This window comes from Echinops telfairi, unplaced genomic scaffold, assembly GCF_000313985.2.
Source record: "Echinops telfairi isolate 266 unplaced genomic scaffold, ASM31398v2 ScPeMD7_3509;HRSCAF=4178, whole genome shotgun sequence".
Classification (NCBI taxonomy): Eukaryota; Metazoa; Chordata; class Mammalia; order Afrosoricida; family Tenrecidae; genus Echinops; species Echinops telfairi.
Window position 1 is genome coordinate 1,151,634 of NW_022107407.1, and position 27,537 is coordinate 1,179,170.

Genomic DNA, 27,537 nt, shown 5'->3' on the forward strand with positions numbered 1-27,537 from the left:
CCTCCCAGCTCTTTCCTCTATTTCCCTTGATTCTCCTGTCCCACTATCATGCTCAGTCCCCACCAGGGTTTCAGCATTTCCTCTTTATTACATTCCACTTGATCATGCCTTCCAGGTCTCTTACACCCACCTCCCCACCAATTTGGATTAGTTGTTGTTCCCTTGTCCCTGGGTTTGTTAACACCTCTTCCCTTCCCCCCACCTCCCCCTCTCCCAGGTCCCCCCAGAACTTTTGGTCCCGTTGTTTTCTCCTCCAGATTGTTCATCCAGCCTGTCCTACCCAGACAGACTTGCAGAGACAGCAACATGCACAAAAACAAGACAGAACAAAACCAAGAAACAATGTACAACAAAACAGCGACAACAACAAACCACTGACAAAGAACAAATAAAAACACACCAAGAAGGAAAAGCTTGTAATTAGTTCAAGGATCGCTGGCCTTTAGGAATGTTTTCCAGTCCAGTCTATTGGGGCACCACGCCCTGGCCCCAAAGTCCACCTTTAGCATTCACTGGGGACCTTGCTGCTCCATTCCCTTGCTGTTCGACTGCACTCCCCCAGTGCTTTGCCTCAGTGTGGTGGGATCAGATCAGGTGCAATTCCCACACTGTGTCTCTGGTATTGTCCCCCGCCAGGCCATGAGTCAGTGAGGGCCATCATGTCCCATAGTGGGGCTGGCCATTTGATCCTCTCTGTTACTGGCTGTTCTAATTCTATAGCTATGTTTTCTATATGCCTCTGGTTCACCTTAGATAGATATTTGTTATTTTATGTTAGAGAACATTATTGATTATCTCCCCGGAACATAATGCCTTTCTGTTAATAGTGTCATTGATTTAGCCCATGGTAATATATTTAAAACACAATTGAGAAAAGATGATTAAACAAATGTAGGCTAACTACAAACCGCTATACATGGATTATTGACTTGTACAAAGTAAATCCTTATGTGACTAGACACTGTTTATATAAACAATGGGAGTTGGGGGTTAGGCAAAACATATAATATTCACTGAGAAAGTCAGACCTAGGTCTGCTAGAATAAAACATATCTTAATAAAACAAGTATGGCATTGAAGCAGTAAATAAATGGTAGTCCACCTACTTACAGTTTGTTACTCTTGATACAACTACCTTCTATTTCTTCACACACCATGTCATTTCAGCCTTAAATCTTCATGCTACAGGTGTGATTGAGGTAGAGTAATTCACCTGGTGGGGATTCTATATTCCTCTGGTATGGCTTTTGGAATATGTTATGCACCTCAAAGATACAGGGTTCATTGTCCCAGTATTCTATGGCACGTAGCCTGAGTCCTCAGGGCTATACAGGAACTGGGTCCAATATGCCCTATTAGGAGAATAGGACCAGGCACATTTTCCTTTTGGGGTCCATATAAGTATTGTTAGTAATTTTTTCCACCATTGAAAGATTGGTCCTCCACCTTTTTCTACTAAGAATAATGCATATGTATGGTTCCTTTCCCCCCTTTTGACTTGATTTCCCCATCGGCATAGTTTATCACTGTGGTAGGAATGGCTGTTGGTTTGAGGGGATCTCATTACATTTTTACATGGCAGCCTCTATATAGTCATGTTCCTTTCTCCTGATGTTGAAAATCTGATGTAGGTTGAAGTGAGATCTCCTCTCTCAAAGGTATACATGTATAACGAATGGTTTATTGTTCATGGACATTAATCAGGCAGACATGGTTCGCAGATTGCATAGCCAGATTGCACAGCCAGAAAATGTGAGCTTGCTTTCATCTTACTGTTTATCCTTACAGCAGTAGACTCATACAATATTTGTCTTTTTGTGATTGTCTAACGTCACTCAGCATAATGATTTCCAGATCCTTCCATGTCATGAGGTGTGCCATGTTTCTGTCACTATTTTTGAAGGGATGCATAATATTACATTGGCTCTAAACAGCAAAAGTTTTGTTTGTTTGCTCGTTTTGATCCATTCTTCTACTGATGGGATCTGGACTGTTTCCAACTTCTTGCTGTTGTGAACTGTGCTGCAATAACATGAGAGAGCGTAGGTCTGCTTGTGATCTGTCTCTTATTTCTTTGGGCTATAGGCCCAGTAATGGTCTTACTGGGTCATCTGATATTTCTATTGTCGGTTGTTTTAGGAATTGTCATACTGCTTTCCACGGTGGTTTTATCTATTTCCATGCCCATTATCAGTGTATGAGTGTTCCAAACTCTCAGGCACCCTTTTCTCGCTTACTTTTTAAATGGGCTCCAGTTTCCGGTGTTAGATGATGTCTCATCTTGTTTTGATTTGCATTCCCCAGATCCCTAGTAAAGGAGCCATTTCAGGTGTAGCCCTTTGAGAACTGTTTGTTCAGGTCCTTTGCCAAGTTTGTAAGAGGCTTACTTGTTGTGTTTTGTTTTACTGTGAAGGTGTTGCGGAATTCTGTAGCTTTTAGTAATTAGTCCTTTTTGCATTATAGAATTGCTAAATATATTTTCCCAATCCACCGGCTCTCATTTTGCATTTGATGGAATCTTTTCGTGTGTAGAAGTGTTTCACTTTCAATAGGTCTTAGTCATCTGTTTTTCCTTCCGCCATGTGTGCTTCCTTTGTTCTCTTTGGTAGTCTTTGTATACGCTGCACTAAGCCCTGAGGTTTGTCCCAATGTACTTGTTGATGATCCTGATAAATTTAGGTTTTACATTTAGGTCTCTGATCCACCTTGATTTTATTTTTGTGCATGGCGTGAGCTATGGGTCTTGTTCTGCAGATGGATATCCAGCTTTTTCCAGCACTATTTATTGAAGAGGGAATCCCTTCTTACTTAATGTGTATTGGGCCTTTGCCAAAAATTAGTTGTATGTAGGCGGATGCTTTTATTTCTGGGTTTTCTCTCCTGTTCCATTTGCCTATGTCTATGTCTATGTCCATCATTATACCAGTACCAGGATGCTTTGACAACTTTGGCTGTTGGTTCTGAGATCAAGTTTATACCTAGGTATTTCAACTTTTGTGTGGCTATTGTAAATGGTTTTGTTTCCTTGATGTCTTTTCTGGATCTCTCTTCACTGATATAAAAGAGTCCAATTGGTAAATCTTGAATCCTGCTACTTTACTAAATTCCTCAATTGTTTCCAACAGTCATTTTGTGGAGAACTTGGGGGTCTTTCTATATAAAATCATACTGTCTACAAATAGAGAGAATTTCAATTCTTCTTTGCCCAATGGTACTCCTGTAATTTCCTGTGTGTGTCTTATGGTTCTGACAAGGTCTTCCAGCAAAATGTAGAATAAGAGTGGTGATCAGGGTCATTCAGACTTCACATCTGATTTCCCAGAGTGTGAGTTAGATTCTGGCTGGAACTAGCAGAGTTTCTGATGAGTGCTTCTGTCTGGCAGCCATAATGGATCATCTCTAGTATATTGTATTATAGTTGATTTTGAATAATCATAAAGAGTTTTCAGAAATCAGGCAAGGAATATTTGATGTTCCCACATGCATACTTCTCTATTAATGGTCTTGTTTCTCTGTGTAAATCATTTTTGGAGCATCAGGTTATAGTAATTCTGTAGTTTAGAATGAATAATCAAATGAATAATCTTATAAAGATTCTAATAATATTTATTTATTTAATCTACCTGATATATAATTTTATGTTCCACTCTGCCCTGATGCAAGGTCTAAGTGCTTGGCTGCTAATGGAGAAAGATATAGCAGTCTGATCCCATAAAAATTATGTCGTCAAGTCGATTCCCACCCTAGTGACCACATATGGCGGAGTATAACTGCCCCTTTGGATGTATCTTTTAAAGGAGCAGGAAGTCTGGTCTTTCTCCTGAAGAGTGACTGGTGGGTTATAACTGTTGACTTTATGGTTAGAAGTCCATCCATTACCCACAATGCTACTTGTGCTCCTCTATAAGTAGTACAGCTTTTGAAAGCCTTTGATAGTTCTACTCTATCCTATAAGGTTGCTATGAGTCAAAGTAGACTTGATTCCACATAACACACATGTACCATATAAGATGAAATAAAAGAAAAATAGGTTACATTTGCCTTACAGTATTTTTTTGTGTAATTCTACAATGTATTTGTGAATTGTTTAGCAAAGAATTGTTGAGTTTGAATCATCTGTATAAAGATAGAATCATCTGTCATACTAATCATTTTAACTGGTTGTTATTTTTACTATGAATGAAGGAAGCAGATTTTATAATTTATCAGGGATAAAGATATACAAAAAGCAGGTATTTCACCTGCTATGTTTCTATAACACGACCTTTGTACACAAAGTAAAAAAAATACACAAAGACTTTAATCAGTAAATTTAATGGAATTAGAATTTTTCAAAAGGGAAACAAAACAAAACATCAGTTTTAGCTGGGTCACCTAGAATGGCGTCCAGAAGTTGGTTATCCTTTAAACTGAGAGTTGACACTGACTCCCGGTGACCCCTTCTGTGTCAAAATAGAGCTGTGTTCCTATAGTTTTCAATGGCTGATTTTTTCAGAAGTAGATGGTTAGGAATTTCTTTAGCAGTACCTCTGGGTCAACTCAAATTTCTCACCTTTAGGTTAGCAGTAAGGCGTGTTAATTATTGACATCATGCAGAATTTCTGTCCTTAAATTTGGACAGTTAAAGTCTGTACAGTTTGAAAAGCTGAAAATACTCTGATGTTGTAATTCAGTAGATAAGATTCTAAGACATGAAACACAGATGAGGAAGCATATCGTGTAAGGACTGAAGACTCATCTATCAGCAATAGGAAACTGTAATTGGGTGTAAGCATTTTTAAAAAGCAATAAGAAAATGAATGAGTACTAGTCACCAATGAAATACGTATAATTCAAGTAAGATGTGGTTGAATCAAGGACCCTTGCACAGGTCATGTAGTGAAGTGGTGTAAGAAAGATAACAGAGGATCATCTTATGTGGGAGGTAAGGGAACACTATGCCTGAGAATTTCTCCAGGTTCCCAGCTTCGCTAGCCAAGTGGATACTGTTGCCTTCACCAAGAGAGTGCCCACTGAAGGAGTAGACTGGAGAGGAAGGATACATTTCAAATTTAGCTATGTTGGGTATTTGTTTCTTTTTATATACCCAGTATTAGACTACAATTATTAAATATGATTTTGAGGCTTTTTAATTTATGACAGAAGCTCTTAGCACTGACCTAAGCAAATATGTAAACCAAAACAGAGAGGAGTTAAGTATAGATCAGTGGAGAACATCAGTCCTTAAAATTTCAGTCAAGCAAAAAAGTGTAAGCAACGGAGATGGATAGAACTCAGGAGATCCAGGAAAACAATGATCTCCTAGAATTTAAGGAAGATGAGCATTTTTGGAAAAGGGAACAAGGTCAATGATGTAGAGTGCCACTGAGCAGCCAAATAAGATAAAGAATGTTAAAGAATAAGTCTAATGGGGCGGGGCAGAAGCCTGCATTACTGTGGAATGAATGATGTCTGGAAACAACAACAACTCAACAATGTAGGAGATATTTGAATCGTGTATAGGCTGCTGAGGGAGTCTGGGTATCACAAATAGTTAATTCCCTAACTGATGATCTACAGTTTAAAGGCTTCAGTCCATTCAGATGCACCTCAGAAGAAAGACCTGGTGATCTAAAAATGTATCCCTTGAAAACCCTGTGGAGCTCAGTTCTACTCTGACATACGTGGGATCACCAGGAGTCAGAATCAAATCAGTGGTAAATGGTGATGGTACAAGCTTTAAAGAGGAAGAGGCTGACAATGCAGGCTGAACATTGTCCCTTACATGGAACACAGGCCTTTCCCTGAAAATGAGAAATGAAGGTAAAATGGGTCAGGAATAGAAAGTTTGTAGGCATGACAACAGGAAGTTAAAGAAAGTGATATTGGTGTCCCCCTTTACTGATATTTAAGGTAGGGTAGAAGCTTGAGGAAAAGAGTGAGGGTTTGAAATAGCAATAGCTGAAGAGCACCCAGGTAGCATTGCTGAGTTCTAAAGACAAAGATGAAATACTTGCTTGCATATATTTATTATAAGCAGAGAAAAGCTGTCATGTTTTCCTTGCGCTCAGTTGTGTTGAATTCTTTGGTTGAACACAATTCCTTTCTATGCGTTTTTCTCCAGCTCTCAATTTGCCAACTAATGTGGAAGACATTTGTCCAAACATACCATCTTTGGAAAAACTCATGGAAGAGATTGTGGAATTAGCGGAGTCTGGCATTCGCTATACACAAATGCCACATGTTATGGAGGTGATATTGCCCATGCTTTGCAGCTACATGTCTCGGTGGTGGGACTGTGGACCTGAGAACAACCTGGATAGGGCTGAAATGTGCTGCACAGCTCTGAACTCAGAGCACATGAACACACTACTTGGAAATATATTGAAAATTATATATAATAACTTGGGAATTGATGAAGGTGCCTGGATGAAGAGGCTAGCAGGTAAGTACTGCAAGGAAGCATACATAACACTATTATTTAGAAAAATATTTCGAATACAGGAGACTAGTATTTTCTCATCCTAGGCAATCAGTATTTTGTTTTGTATTCAAATATAGTATTCTTTTTTCTGTCATGCTACTTCTGTGGGAAAATAGGTATAGTTAAATATTAAGTAACTTACTTTCAGTAAATAAAAAATTTCAGATTTATCTGTATAAGATTAATTAATAAGCATAGCAGTAACCATGAATAATTTCTTTAGACAGAGACAAAAAACTTAACTTTTAAACAGCCCACTGTTAGCAGCTTGTTCAGAGGCGGGGAAAATGGCAAAAGATACAGTAAAATATTTACATTTAAATGTGTCTGTTACTGCAGTAGTTACATTGAAAAACTGGGAGCAATGTAAATGTTCAGCAACTGGAGAATGGTTAAATAAGTTATACACAGTCCCATACCACAATAATATGCTACTTTTAAACATTATGGTTTCAAAAATATTTAATCAATTGGAAAATCTACAATATTAAGAGTGAAAAGATATTTTAATTGAATGTAGAATATGTGTATACTACATATCCTTATAACTTACCTAATTTATTAATATTTGAAAGAAATGTAATAATTGGTCTTACTAATTAGATGGGGGGCAGTTGTGTTGGATTTTAATGTTTCTCTTTTATATATTTCTATAATGTATACACATACTTTTAGGCGGAAAATTCCTTTCAGAAATGATCAAATAACTTAATAACTATGACAATTATTGAATAAACTACAGCGATATGTATAATGTGACTCTCCTATTGAGAAGGGGATAGGGATGGTTAAAGTGATATTAACATTCTCCAACTATACATAGATTTTTACAAAAGTATCCAGTGATCTGTGTATCTCTTCTAAAGAATGAGAAACTTTCCTATTTTGAAAATTTGCTTCGTTTTATGAAAATAATTTATTTCCAACTCCTTTTCAAAACACAAGCATGCTAAATTCAATCAGTGTTCAAACCTGGACAACAACTGTGCACTTTGGTTGGGGCGATTCCAAAATGATGAGTGAATGGGCTCTACCTTAATAAGCCATGTGAGCAGAGGGAAGCATTGCTAGTGGTACTGTCATACTCACAATCTGCCCTGACAATAAGATTGACATCCATCTTCAGTGTTTTCACAGCCTATTATAAATAAAGTAAAGCCTCAGCTCTTGAAAACTCACTTTTTGCCATTAATGGAGAAGCTCACCAAAAAGGCAGCGATGGTTGTAGCTGAGGAAGATCAGCTGAAAGCAGAGGCCCGAGGTGACATGTCTGAAGCTGAACTCCTCATTCTGGATGAATTCACTACACTGGCTAGAGATCTCTATGCCTTTTACCCGCTCTTGATTAGATTTGTGGACTACAACAGGTATAGTTTTTAAAAATGATTGATATCGCCAATCCTTGTCCTTGACTACTGTGACCATAGGATTTTGTTTTTGTTTTGGTATTTCATATTTATATGTTATTATTATTTAGTTTGTCCATTCCTTGTGGGTTTTTCGATAACGTCATTTGAATTCTTGATGTATGAAGACATTAACTATTGAGTTTTTATGTTTTCTTTTCTTTTTTAAGCTTAAAGGATTCTATTATTCAATTTCTTTACATTGTGACTTGAGTGATACTGTGTAGAGTGAATTGTTTTTCCATTCATCATTGCCAGCGCATTTTGTTCTGTAACCTTATTGCTCCCCGCACATATAGCAGCACATTTCCCGGTTCCTCCCTGTGTTTACTGCTTTCATTTGTTCTTTCTCATCCTTCTCTGCTTTCTGATCTTCATCCCTGGGCAAGAGCTGCCCTTTTTATTTCCTCTGGTTGGTTATTCTAAGAATTCATAACTCCTCCTTCCCTGCTGTTCACCTTATATGTCTGACAACTGTTTTGCTAAAAGGTGAATCAGAAGTGAGCTCAGGTCCAGGCCTGGGGGGTTTTAAGGACCATTGTCTTCCAGGATCCACCAGTCTCTGTTCAACCAGGAATCCTAGTCATGTTCATGATTTTGAGTTTTGTTCCACATGTTTCTCATTCTCTATACAGGTCCTCCTATTATTGTGACCTATTTTAGAGTAGTCACCATCTATTTCTTCTGGTCTTAGGGTCATGGAGCTTAGAGTTCATGTGCCCATACGTTTTTTGAACTAATTGTTTATTTTGTTTGGCCTTTACTTTGTTTCATTCCTCATTGTTCCACATGGAAAGAGAACAATAGTTGCCCTTTCAGTGATTGCTCACAAGATTTTAAAGCCCCCATTGTTACCCAGCAAAGTAGGATATAAAACATTGTCTTTGTGGTTTATGTTATGCCATAACTCAACTCAACTCCCAAACTCTTCATGGTGTTTGGTTATGGTTAAGAAGTTTTCATAACCTTGCCCCCCCTCTGCTTGACTCTCTCCAGGGTTATATTTGCAACATGTCGAAATGTATATCCTCTATCAAGTCTATAGAGAGTCATGCGTGTAATCCCATTTGTCTTCCTAACCCTGTTCAGGTTGAGTATCTTGTCAAGCTATAGAGTTTTCACTGATTTCTAGAAAGGCATCAGCAGACCTTTTTCTTAGTCCATGCAAACCTGTGATCTCTGTTCAGCATCACAGCAACATGCATGCCTTCAATGATCCATGGTGAGGGCTGGATATGATGTCTATTTTCCAGAATCAAGCCTGGGTCACCTGTAGGAAAACCAAGACGCCTACCATGGAGCCACCAGTTCCCTCATGATTATAACATAGCTTAATGTTTAGAGTGAAGTTAAGTGTCACTGAGCATTGTAAAATCATAAATCTTGTTCTAAAGCAGACTGCTTTTGACACTTCTACAGTTATGATTTTTTTTCTTTTGAATCTTATTTATATTGAAGCCACGATACACTCTGTTGACATCTTTAGTTTGGTTTAAAATTTCATTTGGGGGAGAGAATTTATTTAATTATTTATTAATTACCTTGATGGTATATTTCTTCAATGGTCCAGGGCCAAGTGGCTAAAAGAATCTAACCCAGAAGCCGAGGAACTCTTCCGTATGGTGGCTGAAGTGTTTATCTACTGGTCCAAATCCCATGTAAGTATGAAAGTCTGAGCAGAGAGGGACTACTGTCTGATAATGGCATTTTAGATTTTACTCAGTTTTAAGGTTACGTCAGGAATTACTTATGTCTATGTTTCTCAAGCTTGTTCACTTGGTGTTCCCAATAGTTGAAGAAAGAGAACTAGGGGGTATGTTTGTTGTCCTGGTTAGCTCATTAATTTCAGTGATAATTTGTTCATTCAGAATACCTTAATGGAAATTTGAGATGTAGAGGAAACCCATTTATCTTGGGCAGAGATAAATTTTACTTTACTTACCTTTTATTTTCTGTCAGGTCAGTGACACAACCTAGAATAGCCTATAAGTAAATATGACAACACAGGAAATATTCAAGTAAAATGCGAAAAACTGCTTTTTTTTCTTGAAGAGGTGAGAAGCTTCTTCAAGAATAATTGAATATTCCAGAAACTTCTTTAAATTTTCATTCATTACAACATTTGAAACAGGAGCATTTATAGTAATCAGTTTGCTTTTAGATGAATATCTAATTATATTTTAAATGAAAAGAAAATATGACTATGTGCTTTTGAATCCATATGATTTAATGGATTTGGATTTAATTGAATCCATATGATTTAATGCAGAATTAATATTTTAATATATGCTAAATACATCTCCAAATGCTTAAAGATGAAACAAGTATCTTTATGATTATGAATGGTAAAATGAGTGGAATAAAAGTTGAAATGCAGTATAAATATACCCACACCATTTCATGCAAACTTTTTATTATGTATTAGTAATTGAGACTTAGATGCTTACTGTGGGATCACTTTACCTGGTTTTGCTCATCCAAAATAAGACATACAATTCAACTTTTGGATTTACTTACTCTAGATATTTTATCAACACATGATTATATATTTGTCATATTATGTCTGACTTATTGCTCTCAGCATAATGATTTCAAGGGTGATTCACATTGTACCCATGCAGCAGGACTTAATTTCTCTCTATGTTTGACATACCATTGTTTGCATATACTTCGTTTTGCTTTTTTATTCACCTATTATTTGACTATTTTGAGCTGTGCTGTGCTGTAGATAAATAAGTATTGGCTTACAAACACCCATTTGAGTCACTTCTTCCAAATGTTCTGCGTATGTTCCTAAGTCAGATTGTTGGGTCATAGTTAATTCTTCTTTTTTTTAATTCATTTTTTGGAGGCTCATAAAGCTTTTATCACAATCCATCCATCCATCCATTGTGTCAAACACATTTGTTCATATGTTGCCATTATCATTTTCAAAACATTTTCTGTCTACTTGAGCCCTTGGTATCAGCTCCTCATCCCCCCCCCCTCCATCTCATACTCTCCCTCCCTTATGAACCCATAATAATTTATAAATTATTATTTTTTCATGTCTTACACTCACCCACTTTTCTGTTGTCCGTTATTTCATTTTCAGGTGAATTTTTAACTCTTTTCTCCACAGTTGCTGCACTATTTTGCAAACCCACAAGCAATAGATAAGGGGTTCAATATCTATGCGTGTTTATCAATATGTGTTATTCTAACTTTTTTTATAATAGCCATCTTCATGTTGGTGACACAATATGTCATTGTAGTTTTTCTTTTTCCCCAATGACTAGTATATGGACTTCTTATTTTAATGGTTTTGACTTACATTTCCTTTGCACATTCTTAGAATTTCAAAAGAGAAGAGCAAAATTTTGTGGTACAGAATGAAATCAACAATATGTCTTTCCTTATTACTGATACCAAGTCAAAGATGTCAAAGGTATTGTTAAAATCTGTTTCACTGTTTAAAAATATTCTGGATTTAACTTTTATTGGTTGATGTTTTTAGGCCTTTTGAATGTTGATGCATTGGGTAAAGTTATTTACTTACTTAATGTATATACATGCTCATTCACAAAATTGGCCTGTTAGTATACTCTGATATGTATGATTAGGCAATGTTATAAATTTGCCGAATAAATATATGTGTACCATGGTGGCATAGTGGTTCACTGCTCAGTTTCTAACTGAAAGCTCAGCACTTTAAATCCACTAGTCATTTCTCAAAAGAAAAATACAGCAGTCTATTTCATGGAGAATAAAGCATGAGAAACTGTGTAGGGTGGTTCTACTCTGTCCTATAGGGTCACTGTGAATTGTAATGGCAATTTGCTTGTTTGGGGATTTAAATATGGCAGTTTGCTCAATCATTACATGTATAGACTTCAAAACAATTGCTTCATTATTTTAATACCAGAGAGAGTGGTGGGATGTGTACCTTGTATTAAGTATACCTCACTTAACTTATAGTAAAAGGGGAAGGCTCCTCTCTAAACCCTTTAAAATATATGAATTTATCTTTTGAATTATCACCAAGTGAAATAAAACAAGTGTATCTTATAAGATAGCATATTTGTTTCCTAGGGCTACTACAAAAACAATGCCAGAGATTGGGTGGCTTATAACAGCAAATTTATCCTATTGTCCTGGGGTTTGGTAGTCTGAAGTTAGTATGCTTTCATGACAAATGTTCTCTCTGAGAATCTTCAAGGCTAGATCTCTTATTGCTGAAGTTTTAAATTTCTCCAACGTGCATTAAAAAACTTATGCAGGTCGTCTTTGGTGGGCTATTTTGCTATAACAACATGAGAAAATTCTTTGCAAGTTATCACTGAGGGAACATGTGGTAAATACTACATGTTAAAGATGCATGTCCTGTTCTCGGTGTGGTAGAGGAAAGAGAAAGTCTTTTGAAGGTACACATATTGAAAATGCCAACTCTGTCACTTTATAAGTATGATTGCTTCATTAATTTCTTGACCTCACTTACTCTGATAGATGGTTGCAACAATCAAAACAGGTTGTATAGAGGGCCTTGCAGATTATAGGCACACCAGAAACATTAACACATATTATTTTAGTAGCAAAGGTGACAAAAGGAAATGCAGTGAAATTCGAACCAATAACAGGTATTTGGACAAATGGACAATCAAGCCAAAGAAAGCCTTACTGGGGAAGAGAGGGCGGTGTTGACCATGCAAGTTGGGTAGTTTCCAGATGGGTTACAAGGAGACAGGGGAAGAGGAAGCCAACCTCTGGCTTCAAGCTGCACAGAATTGCTTAACTGAAGGCTTAGAATATCACCTAAGAACATTCTGATTGATGTGTTTTTATTATTATTGTTGTTTTTCATTGATCTCAATCTCCCATTTCCAAGTATAGATGTTTTAGAAGAAACTTTGAGAATCATATTTAAGTCTATATGCAAGCAGTCTTCAAAAAGTTTACAGAAAAATCTCATTTTTTTACTTACACTTATCTAAAACTATTTCGAAGCCCATGTATATGTAAGTGTGAGTTGACTGACTGGTTTATGAGAGGGCTCAATTAATCCTGATCCCAGGTGTTGACTATGATACTACATATTTATATCTGATTCAAATATTAGAGGATAGATTGCAAACCAAATATAACAGCAACTTGTTAGCTATATAAATGTTGATTAAATTATTGAGCTGTCCCCCTGGGCCAGGCAAAGTGCTTGGTATGAGGATATAAGGGAACAAAAAAGTTCAGGCCACAGCCCTAGTGGAGCTCATATTAGAGAGAAATTAGATTTTAAAGGATTTTTTTAAAGCAAAACAACACATGCTATTTGCCTGCTTATAGATTTCATTTCTTCATATTAATGATATATATCAATTACCCTTAAATGATCAAGCATTTTTCACTCATTTTTTCAGTTATCGATACCATGCAGTAAAGTAAGCATGGTGATTATTTAAGGACATGTGGGAATTCCGCCCAGCTAGTGGAGTGGTTATAGACTTGGCTGTGATCTGTATAGCTGGCAGTTCAAAACCACCAGCAACTCCACAAGAGCTGGGAAAAAGATGTGGCATAACTATTTTAATTTAGACATTAGAATTTGCCACCTGAATAGCTGGAGGAATCTTTACTACCTAATGAAAATGACCAAATCAAAAAATCTAAACTCACTGCCGTCTTATCGATTCTGAGTCATAGCAACCCTGTAGGACAAAATAGAGTTGCTTAGGGTTTATGGAGACTATGGAAACAGACATATTCATCTTTCTCCAGCTGAGTGGCTTGGGGATTTGAACCATCCAACTTGCAATTAGCAACCCCATAAGGCATAACTAGAGATTATCAATGAAAATTTGACTCTCATTTGAGGTGATTCTAGGTAGCAGCAGCATCTTTAATGAAATCACCCAAAAAAGCACTAAAGTAGCATGGCATATTCAGTTATAAGTATGTCATCCAGAAACCCCTGTGTATTTAAAAACGTCGATTTGTGTATTAGGTCAAATTTGCTAAGAGCCCTGGTGGTATAGTTGTCAGCAGCTCAAAAGCACCAACTCTTCTGCAGGAGAAAGACCAGGTTTTCTGCTCCTGTAAAGAGTTAGGTGTAGGAAATGCCCATCTAGGTCACTCTGAATTGGCACTAACTCAATGGCAGTGAGTTTGCTTTGGTTTGGTTTTCTAATTCACCAGCTTAGAAAGGAGGCCCTCTGGAGACTAGATTGTTAACAGCAACAACAAAACTTTGCTGTCCAGCCAATTCTGACTCATAGTGAGCCTTTACACTGTGTGAAAGGAGAATGTATTTTATAAGGTTATTATGTATGCATGCATTATATACATAATATATGCATCAGACATCCATCAATACAAAAGTAAAGTTTTTATTCTTAATATTGTTCCTTAAACAATGAAGATTATAAAACAAAGTTATTCTCATATTCCTACCTGTTACTTTTTGCACTTAATAATTTCATAGAATTGGGTATTAATGAATTGTAATGACTAGGACATATGAGAATAGTACTAAAATTTTAAGAAAGAAAGAAAAAAATGATGGACAGCACAGTATGGCGTTCAAAAAAATAAACATTCTTTAAATGGAAGAGGAGCCAATAGAAAATGAGGAAGATAAACCACATTCAGTGTAATTTTCCTCAGTAGCATGTTCTGAAATTGATCAACATTGGCAAAGATTCCAGAATGAATGTTTGTTTCACAGGCAGCTGTTTCTGAACAAGAAAGGAAGAAAATGAAACGAAAAGGCGACCGGTATTCTATGCAGACCTCTCTTATTGTAGCAGCTCTGAAGCGACTATTGCCCATTGGCTTAAACATCTGTGCCCCTGGGGACCAGGAACTCATTGCTCTGGCCAAGAATCGATTTAGTCTGGTAAGTTACCTTTTCATGCCCATGGTGATGATCATTCTTCCTCCAGAGAGCAGAGAGTGTGCGTTTCTTTCCTTCAGTGCCCTATATCAAGCAAATGCTTTATTACGCAGTGTTTCTGCACAGGCTCTAGTACTCAGATACAAAGTCTTCCTCATGTGCGTAGGTCATTTTTATTTCTAAGTTGTGTTAATTGCCTCCAGAGGATATATGGGAACCAAGCAAAAACATAAACAGATCACTGTTAGTGAAAAAATGGTTTTAATATAAACTGCTGGTTAAGATGTGTGATGAGAGATGCATTCAGATTTCTGGAGTGATTTTTCATTACTGGAAACAGTGTATTGTGCTGCTTGCAGAATAGGTAAGGCGTTGACTTTTAAATAGACAGTTCTCCTTTGCAAGGTTCAAATTCTCATAATTCATTTATGTTTTCTGCCCTCTTCATGGTTACAGAGATGAGGAAATAATATTGAATAAATATACACTGAAATTGTTATTTGGGGTTCTATACATTGGAGGGCATTGCGTCCCCGCGCCATATCCACAGAGAATCACAAAAGCAATCTGCACTTTGATGCCAGAGCGAAAGGAGGAAGGCAGTGCAGAGTGGTCTGCATAGCTGTGTTGACAGTTGTTTCAGATCGGGTGCCATCACTGGATCGTGGACACATTACTAGGTGTTAAAATACTTTGTTGGCAATTTCAGAGAATACTGGACATATGTTCGTTTCTTATCCCAAAGAAACCCACTTCTTGCTGTGAATTATGCATGAGAAACTCACTTCCATTGAGTCTTTTTAATTTTTATATTTATTGCTGTGCAATTCATGTATCATACAATTCATTATTTCAATAATATTAAGAATAGTGTGCAATCATTTTTATAACATTTTCTCTTTTTTTTTTGGTACTTATTGCTTTAGATCCCCATTTTCCCCCAACTTCCCCTGCCATGTCCATAGGTAATTATTATTATTTTGGATCCTGGTTTTCTTTACGTAAGAAGAATGTGATGCGTGATCAAGAGCATCAGTGAACTTCAACTTCTCACCCAGTATCTTTCACCCCAAATCTGCCCACACACATTGTGTTTCCGATTTCTTCCTTAACGAATAAAGAACGTAACAACGTAACCCCCAAAGCCCTGATACAAACCCCAGAGTTCTATTTTCATACTTTCTCCCCTTTCCTCGGACACCTATTCCTAGAAAGTATAGGCATCTAAATATGAATACATGGGAGAGCCTGGAGGGTTACCTGGGCAGAGGGGAAGGCTGTCCTTTCAGTGAAAATGACTGAGAAGTACAGAGTAGTAAATTGAGGGACTCCATAACACGGGGCACCAAAATGGGGCTTTGGCAAAAATGGGCACAAGACATGAATAAACAATTTTCTAAAAAGGACATCCAGGTGGTCCCCAAACATATGAAGATATGTTCATGTTCATTAGCAATTAGAGAAAGACAAATTCCAACAACATTAAGGTGCCACCTGACACAGACACTTTTAGCAAAATTCAAAGAGCAGATAATAATAAATGCTGGAGAGGATTTGTAGAGATTGGGATGCTCATTCATTCTGATGGGACTATAGAATTGTACAACCATTGTGGCAATCAATAGGACACTTCCTTAAACAAACAAAAAAATTAGATTATGATCCTGAAATCCTTCTGATGGGTATATACTCTAAAGAAATATAACACAAACAGACATATGTTTATAATAGCAAAAAGATGAAAACAAAAACTCTGATTATAGAGAAATATATAACATACTCTGTTTTATCTATTACCCCGGTCTACATGAATTCAATGGACTATTACGTAGCAACAAATAACAATGAAGACTCTCTTAAACATCACAAGGCATGGACAAAACTAGATAATATTGTGCTCAGCAAAGTTGGTCAATCCTATAAAAATAATTAATGATGCCATCATGATAGAAAATAAAGAAAGATTATTTTCACATAAAGGATAAGACTTTGAAGACCATAAGGAAGCCAGGGATGGGGTTAGGGTATGTAAGGGGTGGGGAGGCAGAAAATCATGGAGCTAGAGGAAGCAGGAGGTAGAAGGAAAAGAAACTACATTTTAATGGGAAGGTAGGAGTCAATGAGACACTTACTGATTTGATAAGATGGGTTGTGCAATTACACAGCTATGTTTTTCTTTAAAAACAAAATAAAGTTGCATATTCCTTCCTTAGCCTTTGTATCTGAAAATTTATCTGAGTGGCTTTAAATGGAGCAAAAGTAAAACTGAAGAGGACTTAGATTCATTAGTGACACACAAGTTCATTTTAAACAAACAAAATAAAGCAGAAAATATTAAGAACTGCAAAAAGTTTCAAGTGATTCAAAGGGAGATCAAATTTTACTTTTTAACCTGGATGCATTTGCCATAATAAACTTTACTATGTTCTTTGTCTGATAACAAGGCTACTCATATCTTTGACCTGTGGTCGAGGGATTCACCAGAGGCTTAACCTCTTTGTTGTTGCTGTGATGTTAGTTGTCGCCCAGTCATTTCCAACACATAGGGCCCCTATGCACAACAGAAAGAAACACTGCCCGGTTCTGGACCATCCTCACAATTTTCCCTATGTCTCAGCCTGTTGTTGGAGCCACTGTGTGAATGATTCTCATTGAGGGCCTTCCTCTCTTTCACTGCCCCTCTTCTTTATTGAGCCTGATAAAGAGGGACCGTTCTCGCCTAACATGTCCAAAGTACATGAGAAAAAGTCTCACCATATTTTTGTCTAGGAGCACTAGTGGTACTTCCTCCAAGTCAGATTTGTTTGTCCTTTGAGGGGGTGGTCCATGATATTTTCCGTATTCTTTGCCAACACCATAATTCTAATGTAGCAATTCTTCTTCACTGTTCCTTATACAGTGTCCAACTTTCACGTTGCATAGGAGTTCAACTGAAAATCCTCTGACTTGGGTCAGGTTCAACTCAAAGTGACATCCTTCTTTTTCAATAAAATACAGATATCTTATGCAAGACATTTACTCAATGCACACTCTCCTTTGATAGCTTCACTGTTGTTTTCAAGAGAGTTGATTATGTATTCAAGCAAGACAGAATCCTTGACAACTTCAATCTTTGTTTATCATGATATACCTATTGGTACAATTGTGAGGGTTTGGTCTTCTTTACATTGAGTTGCAATCCATACTGAAGACTGCAGTCCTTGATCTTCATCAGCATGTCCTCCTCCTCACTTTCAGGAAGCAAGGTTGTATCATTTGTATATTTCAGGTTGTTCATAAGCTTTCCTTCAATCCTGATGCAAAATTATTCTTCATATAATCCGGCTTCTCTGATGATTTTCTCAGCATACAGATTGAGTAAGTATGGTATGAGGATACAAATCTGGAACACACTGTTCCTGATTTTAAAATGCATTGTTCCTCTGTTCTGTTCATATAACTGCCTTTTGATTCATGTCCTAGTTTCTCAGCAACAAAATAAGGTGCTCTGGAATTCTCAATCTTCTCAAGACTATCCATACTTTGTTGTGATCCACCCTGTCAAATGCTATAGCAAAATCAATAAAACATAAGTCAACACCTTTCTGGTATTCTTTGCTTCCAGCCAAGATACATCTGACATCGGCAATGATATTCCTCTCTTCCATGTCCTTTTCTAAATCTTGTCTGGACCTCTGGTAGTGACTGTCAATGTATTGCTGCAACCTTTAATGGATGATCTTCAAGAAATTTTGAGTTGAATGTGATACCAATGATATTGTTCTATAATTGAGGCATTTGGTTGAATCAATGTCTTTGTAATATGTAAAAATTTGGATTTCTTTCAGACTGTTAGCCAACTAACTGTCTTACAAATTTACTGGCAAAGACAAGTTAAGTGCTTCCAGTGCTTCATCGGCTTGTTGAAACATTTCAATTGGCATTCCATCAATTTCTTTCAGTGCAGCTTGAACTTCTTCCTTTGCACGATTGGTTTCTTCTTATAAGCTACGTGCTGAAATGATTGAATGTTGATCAGTTCTTTTTGATACAATGACTCTGTGTTCTTTCCATTTTCTTTGATGCTTCCTGCATCATTCAATATTTTTCCATGGGACCTTTCAATATTGCAGTTCTAGGCTTGGATTTTTTTTTTAAGTCCTTTCAGTTGCAGATATATTTAGCAAGTTCTTCCTTTTTGGTTTTCTAATTCTAGATCTTTTCCCATTTCATTGTAACATTTGATTTTGTCTTCTTGAGCTACCCATGGAAATTTTCTATTTAGCTCTTTGATTTCATCATTTTTCCATTTGCTTTATGATTAAGAACACATTTCAGAGTCTCATCTGACATCCACTTTGATCTTTTCTTTCTTTCCTATCTTTTTAATGACTTTTGCTTTTTTCATGAATGGTGGTCATGATGTTCTCCCAAAGATCATCAGGTTGTCAGTCATTAGTGTTCAACATATCAAATCTCTTCTGGAGATGTTCTCTGAATTCAAGTTTGATAGACTCAAAGTCATCTTTTGGCTCCCTTGGACTTGTTTTAATTTTCTTCAGCTTCAATCTGAACTTTCATAGGAGCAATCTCAACCGCCTGTTTCACAGTCAACCCTTGGTCTGGTATTAGCTGCTGACGTTGAACTTCTCTATTGTCTTTTCCCATGGATATAGTCAATTTGATTTCTGAAAATTCCATCTGGGAAAGTCCATGTGTATAGTCACATTTGTGTTGTTGAAAAAGGCTTTTGCTATGAGATAGTCGTTGGACTTGTAAAGGTCTGTCATGTGATCTCTAGGTTCCTTTCTATCTCCAAGACCATCTTTTCCAACCACTCTTCATTTCTCTTTGTTTCCAACGCTTGTATTCCAATCACCAATAATTATCAATGCATCTTGGTTGCACATTTGATTTATTTCCAAGTGAAGACATTGGCAGAATCCTTCAACTTCTACATCACTAGCTTTAGGGGTTAGTGCATCAATTTAAATAATAATTGTCTTGATTGGAGTTCTTGAAAGCAGATAGGTATAATCCTATCACAGAGAGCAATGTAGTTCAAGCTTGGTTTTGAAATATCATTTTTGGCTATGAAGTCAATGCCATTCTTCTTGATTGTGCCATTCTATGCATAGTAAATCATAGGATAATCTGATTCAAAATGGCCAATCCCAGTCCATTTCAACTCCCTAATGCCTGGGATATCCATCCTACCCTCATGCAGTTCACATTCAGGCTCAGACCATTAGCAGTTTTATGCTGCTGTTTCTTCCTACCTCGAATCATGCCCCATCATCAAATAAAATCCTGAAAGTTCTATTTCCACAGTAATGCTTTATTCATGTCATTATGGTTATCTATAGTTTGAGAAAGCAGCTCCACCTCAGTTACACTGAAGTGCCTTCTAACCTAAGGGTCCTGTCCTCTCGCACCATCTCCAACAATGGTCTGCTTCCACTCACTAGGCCTTCAGTAGCTGACAATATTTTGAAAATATGCATAAGGTGTTCAGTGGCAAACTCTTCTGAAGAGGAGAGTAAATCCCTCCTGCATGGTCTGTTTTTAGTCTGGAAGCTCTACTGAAACGTGTTCACCTTTGGTAGCCCTGCTGGCACTTTAAATACCAGATACATAGCTTCCATCATCACACAAAAAACAACACAGAAGCCCCCACAGTATGGCAAACTAAGAGAAAAGTGGTAGTAATCAATACGGGCACCTTGAAGAGGGATGTTGGGCTTCCACTGTTATCTTTAGTTTTCTGCAAACTGGGTATTTAGATTTAAGTTCTGATACCATACCCTTTCCCAGATTTTGGTTTTATTATTTATAACCTTGGATCACATGGGCTGGTATGCTTCTTCTGTAAGAACTTAGCTGACACTTCATTTAGATTGTTGCTTGTTTGAAGACAAGTCTTTATGATACCAGACACCATTCTTTCTGATATCCTGGTACCATCTGCTTTCTTCATCACATTTTGTTATAATACTCATATATTCAGTGATCTCTCAATGAACACAAGTATCAGGTAATGTCATATCATATAAATAATTGTTTATAGTTTAGAGTCATGATTTAGTGTGAGATGAAAGTCTATTAGTATACCCATAGTTTATATATATGTCTGGTCAATTTTAGAGACATCATTATCATTTTATTGAAGATGATAATTTATGAATCATTCCCATTGGGTAGAAGGTAATTCTATTAATAGGATCATTGGTTTAGAATTTAAAACACTGCTGAGAATAGGGAAATTTACATGTATTGGCCAGCTATTTAGGTCATCGTACATAAATTGTTGACCTGTAGAAGTTAAAAATTTAAATAATTATGCACTACACGTACAGTGAAGGTTGGAGATGGCATAACACTTTCAATAACACTCATCCACAAAGGCAGAACCATGCCCATACTAACACATAAAATTAAAAAGCAAAGAGCATGAATATATTAATTATATATTAGTCCCTGGCATTATACATTGAACAACCTCAAAGGAAAACTCTGAATGAAGGTCCATTGACTATCAATTCCATAACTTTGCAACAGCAATCATCTGCTTCTTATCACACTAGGGTATTTCAGCCTTAAGTCAAAAGAAATCTTTCCATTCCTTAAACTGCTAGGGATAAGATTAAGGTAAAGCCCAGGTTATTTTGTGGGACTTCCAATTAGGGTCCATCTGTTATAGCGTGGGAAGGTTGTTGTGCACCTCGAAAAGCCAGACTCTAAAATCCTAGTTGTTGATAGCACTGAGTCCCATAGTCTGAATAGAATCTTGGTCAAAAGTATCTTATAAGGAACATGATATTGGGCATATACTCCCCTTGAGTTATACATAAGTAATCAGAAGCATTTTTCCTAAATGGCACGTTGCCCATCAGGCTTATATACCAACAGAAGTTTAATTGCGTTCCCCAAGACAGACCTGCCCCGATCCACATGTCTGGATTTAAATTTCCATTGCGATTCAACTAAGCATCCTTGTAGGAGTGTCTGTTGATTTGGGGTGATCATAGAATAATGTTATATGGCAGGAAAAGATTGGTCTTTTCTCTCTTACCCCAACATGAGAAACTCACTTCAGGTGATATGAAACCACTTCTGTTGAAATGGATTTTCACAATATATAAATAAAGGGGTGGATATATATATAGTTCATGATTGTTATGCAGGCCCTCTGTCTCATTGTTTGGGAGATCAGATTAGGAGATTACATGACCTGCGAATAAAAGCATGCATTTACCTTGATGTTTATCTAGTGGTTGGATTAAAATGATTTATTAACCATTTCACTGCCCTAATGAATGTCTTAAGTATTAAAAAAAAAGATATACCAAAAAGTAGTTTATTATTTCATATGGTTAATACTTAAATAAGAACAATAAAAGAGGTACACAAACTAGATTTATGTTATAAGAAAGAGTTGCAATATCAATGAAAAATATGAAATAATATCTGAAAAGAAACAATAATACTGTTATTTAAGATATTTCCATATTGCTCTTTGGTTGGCATCCTCACTCGTGGTATTCTTCACTTTCATACGATTTTTCCTTAGCCATCTTTTCACTGTAGGAGGAGGATCCCATTCCTTTAGAGGTAGGCCAATTCAGCAATAGTTACTGTGTTTGATGTATTAGAGATCGTTAGGGGACTTCTCTGAATATATTATACCTTTCTTGAAAAAAAAAACCTATCCACTTCTGCTGAACTTACAGCTCTTGTTTTGAAAATATTTTTAGCTCTTCGAACACTTTCAATAATTGCATAATTCACTCATAAGATCTTGTAGGTAATTGTGGCATGACACAAAGCTGAAATGAATGATGGCATGTTACCACTGGTTGGCTGGCACTTTTTCTCTTTGTGTTATATGTTTGTTTACTGAAGTTTCATGTGCAAGTGAATAGGAATGGGAGGAGAGGAGGCCAGGGCTGGGGGTGGGGTGGGGTGAGCAGTGATCCAATGAAGACAGGGACAGGGGAAATCAGAGGTTCTAAAATTGACAGTGAGAAGGGTGTAGCATTTCTACTTGTGTTTGATCAATTGAAGTATATCAGAGAGAATTATTGGAGAGGTAAACAGTGGGTAAACATGATAATGTGGCTGAAGGAAAGGAAAGAGGAAAGAGAAAAAAGTAAATATTATATATGTAGGTGTTAATAGAGCTATGTATACATGTAAATATGTAAATATATAAAGATAAGTGTATTTGTCTATGTATGTATACACACAGAAATACAACAAGGAATCTTATGGACTTTGGGCCACTACTTAAATATTACCTCAGTACAAAAATGGTTTGTTCTAATAATGCGGCACTGTATGATACTCACCTTCCTGACCCAATCAATGAAGACAAAATGGGTGCATAACAAATGTGGTGAAGAAAACTGATGGTGCCCAGCTCTTAAAAGACATAGCACCTGGAGTCTGCAAAGCTTGAAGTTAAACAAGCAGCCATCTAGCAGGGAACAACAAAACCCACATGAAGCACACCAGCCTGTTATAATGAGGTGTCGATGGGAATAGGTATCAGAAGTTCAAAAACAAGCAATCAAAATGACATGAAAGAGTGTGCACAAAGTGGAGACCCCAAATCCATTTGTAAGATAATTGAACAGTCCCTCAGAGAAGCGCTGCATGAAAGGCATTATAAATCTTGGGTGTGGCATAGCACTGATGAAACACATAACTATCCTCTAGTTCTTTAATATATTTTAGCCCTTTCTATTATGGTTTTACCTCATTAATCTTGTTAGACCTGTGTATGTTCATTTGTATAATTAAGATTGTTAGATGCATGAAAGACAAGATAGACAACCCTTTAGAAACAGTAATGGGAGTAATGATTCCCTGAGAATATGGGAAGAGAAGGGAGGTAGGTTGGAGAGAAGGGAAGCTGATAGCAATGATGACTGTATAACCCCACTTGAGGGGAACAAATAACAGAATTGCAGGTGAATAGATACACGAATACATTGAATGATGTAAGATACAGCATATATATATTCTGTATATGCTGTATCTTACATAAGGGTTCCTGGGGGGTGGGGTGGTGAGTGGGAGGAGATAAAGTGGTGCTCATATCAAAGAGTTCAAGGAAAAAAAGAACATGTTTTGAAACTGATGGTGGTAGCAATTGTACAATTATGCTTGATCTAATTAAATTATGGACTATTATAATATCTTTAAGAGCTCCCAATAAAATGATTAAAAATTAATATAGCATTTTATCAAAAGTATAACAAGTTTTATAAAATGAAGAAATAAACATTGCAAGCATAGTTCTATTTTTTATATGTATGGATGGAATGAAGCTGCTTACAACACATTGTTGCACAAATGAATATTAACAATAAATAAAGATTGTAAATTTGCAATTTCCACATTGGCCAGCTGCTCAGCCACCCAGCTTAGTGAGAAGCCTGATTACAAGTATAATTTTAGCAACTGGTTCACAGTATTCAACACAAAATTAAGTATTGGTTCTGCCAAACTAGTGAGAACCAATTGAATCCCACCACTAATGGACTCATACAGTATTTGTCTTTTTTGTGATTGACTAACTTCACTTAGTATAATGACTTTCAGGTCTAAATATATCATAAGGGGTTTCATGGTTTCATCACTGTTTTTCAGGTATGCATAGTATTCCATTGCACGTATATACCAATTTCTTTATCCATTCTTGTATTGATGGCGATTGGTGCTATTTCCAGCTTCTTGATATCATGAACTCTGCTGCAGTGCACATGAGAATGCATGCATCTGTTCATGTTGTGTTTCATATATTTTAGAGTATATACCCAGCAAAAGTATTTCTGGGTTGTATGGTATTTCTATTCCCAGTTGTTTTACATAATGTGGTACGTGTTTAAAGACCCACCAGCCATGTATAAGAATTCCAATCTCATCAGACCCTCTCCAGTGTTTTTTGAATTGGGCTATCATTGCCGGTGTAAGGTGATATTCCTTAATTGGTTTCATTTGTACCTCCTGGATAGCTCGTGATCCTGCATGCTTTCTAATGTGTTTGTTCGCCATTTGAATGTCTTGTTTGTGAACTCGTTCATGTCTTTTGCCTGCTTCTTAAATTTTATTATTATTTTTTTTCTAATTGGGGTGTTGCAGAAGTCTATCGTTTTTAGTAATTAGTTCCTTGCCCATTATCTCAGTGCTAAAGAAATGTTTTCCAGTCTCTGGGCTCTTGTTTTACTCTTTTGATGTGCAGTTTTATTTTTAGTACACCCCAGTCATCGAGTTTTTCTTCTACTGTGTGTTTCCTCTAGTATATTTGCTTATCTATGTATTCAATGCAATAGGGTCTGTTGGTTTATCATAATGTTCTCATTGATCATCCACTTTTTCCAGTAACATTTGTTAAAGAGGTATTCCTTTCCCATTTAATGTTTCTTGATCCATTGTTATAAATCAGTTACCTGTAGGTAGATGTTTTTATTTCTGGGTTTCTATCCTGTCAACTGGTCTGTGTAGCTATCATTGTGCCAGTAACAGGGTGTTTTGACTATTGTGGTTGTGTAATAATTTTTGAGTTCAGGTAATGTGAGGCCTCCTCCCTTGTTCTTCTTTGTAAGGACCTCTTTGCCTACCTGAGTCAGTTCACTCTCCATATCTTGGTAGTTAATTTTCACACTTCTTTAAAGAATGAAACTGGGATTTGGATCAGAATTTCTTTGTATTTGTAGATTGCTTTAGCTAGTATTGGCATTTCCTAAGAATATCCATGAGCACAGGATATTATTCTTCAATTTGTGTAGGTCTCTTTTGGTTTCTTGCAATAATGTTCTGTACTTTTCTGTTTATAGGTCTTTTGTTTCTTTGGCTAGGTTTATTTCTACGTATTGCATCATTTGTGTAGGAATTATAAATGATATTGTTTTCTTGATGTCTTTTTTTCAGAACTTTCTTCACTGGTGTAACCAAAAAAACCCCCCAAAAACAAAAACTAAACCAAAGCAAAACAAAAAAAGCAACAAACAAACTCAATGTAATCTACATGATGCCAGCTCATAGTGATCCTGCAGAACAGAGTATGAGTGTCTGAGTGTACTCTTGGCAGAAGTAGAAAGCCCTGTCTCACTTTTGCAGAAAGACAGCTGGTGGTTTCAAACTGCTGATCTTGCAGTTAACAGTCCAGTGAGAAACTATTATGCCACCAGGGCTCCACCGTCTCAAGTGTACAGGGATTCAGTTGATGTCTGCCTCTTCATCTTGTGTGTTTCTACTTTACCAAATCCTTCGATTATTGGTGCACTTACTATGGAGTTGGTTGCTTCTAGTCACCATAGTCTTAAGAAAGTATCTGAAAAAGAAAACCCCAAAATTTGTGAAACAGGTTTGGTTAAAAAAAAAAGACTTATTCACAATTTATATATAGTCAGGTTAAATTTTAGCATCATATCATTTGTCTGAAGAACCCTGGTGGTATAGTGGTTATTTCACTGGGCTGCTATCCACAAGCTCTGCAGTTCGAAACTACTCACTGCTTTACAGGACAAAGATGGGTCTCTCTCGTTCCTTAAACAGTTATGGTTTCGAAACTCCCATGGGAGGATCTCCTGGGGGCAAGTAGTTATGAGTAGGCATCAACTTGATGGCAGTGAGTTTGTTTTTTAGTTTTTATCATTTGTTTTCCCCTTGGACCCATTTTGAATTTGTTCTAGTTTTTATTATAATTTTTGCATTCTTTTTGATTGAGGTATTTCTTTGCTTTATTTGATTATTGTCATTGGATGGCAGATTGTATGATTTTCTTTGTATGAAATCCAGGATAGGTAAATCTATAGAGACAGTAACTTGATTAATAGCTTTTCAGCGTTATGACTGGGGAGGTGAGGGAGGAAGGGGAACTTTTGTCATGACAATGGCAACAAAAATGAAGAAAATGTTCTACAATTGTCTGTATTATTGCACGACTCTTTATAATATAATTGAGCCATTGAATTGTATAGTTTGTGGATTGCATATCCATAAAACTGTTTAAAATGAATGAGATGAAGCAAAATGTGTGTGGATTGTTGAATAGAAAACTAATTATCTGCTCATCAGCCAATTCCCAAAATACTAATAAAGTTTCATATTACTATCCATTTTATTAGAAAAAGAAAGAAAGAAAAACATATTGAAGACATTCCCAGCATTGTAATTCAAAGTATATGATAACATTCTGTGACATACCTGTTTTATTATTCAAAGGATATATTGATAATTGTTTCTTGTGTTTAAGTCAGTGTCTTTGTTGAGAAATAAAACTGATTGCTCTTTAAGTACTATACAAAAGAGGTTCGTTTATACATACTTTATTTTAGAAAAGAAAGAACTTTGTGTTTTTTTAATTGACTTTGAGTATTAATAAGACTTCCTTTTGGTAACATTTATTTTTTGACAGAAAGACACTGAGGATGAAGTACGCGATGTAATCCGCAGTAGTATTCATTTACAAGGCAAGGTAAGCTAAAGTTAATTCTAATGCACATTTAGTGCTCATATATATAAATATCAGTCATATGTATGTATATGTTGATATGTGACTGCGACAATGAGCTCCAACATGAGAACAGCTGTAAAGAGGATACGGGATTCGGCCATGTTTGCTTCTGCTGATGCCTAACAACTGCATCCACACACAAATCAGGCGTATTGTAAAGTGTGTTTTAAAAATCAGTTATATGAGGATGGGGAAATAGATCTAAGAGCCTACATTTATAGGTTTAGTATTAAGGTAGCAGAAGGACATTGGGCCTCCACTCAAGTACTCCCTCAACACAAGAATACTTTCTTCTAGTAAATTG

General features: G+C 36.6%; 1 protein-coding gene across 1 annotated transcript in view; it reads left to right on the top strand.

Moving 5' to 3' along the window:
* Positions 1-27,537, top strand: part of RYR2 (ryanodine receptor 2) — an 805,653-nt gene that overhangs the window by 644,434 nt on the left and 133,682 nt on the right. The window contains exons 70-75 of the mRNA XM_045294222.1: positions 6,104-6,424; positions 7,590-7,830; positions 9,440-9,527; positions 11,204-11,296; positions 14,564-14,734; positions 27,135-27,194. Coding sequence (XP_045150157.1) covers positions 6,104-6,424; positions 7,590-7,830; positions 9,440-9,527; positions 11,204-11,296; positions 14,564-14,734; positions 27,135-27,194 — 974 coding nt within the window. The remainder of the gene's footprint in view (positions 1-6,103; positions 6,425-7,589; positions 7,831-9,439; positions 9,528-11,203; positions 11,297-14,563; positions 14,735-27,134; positions 27,195-27,537) is intronic.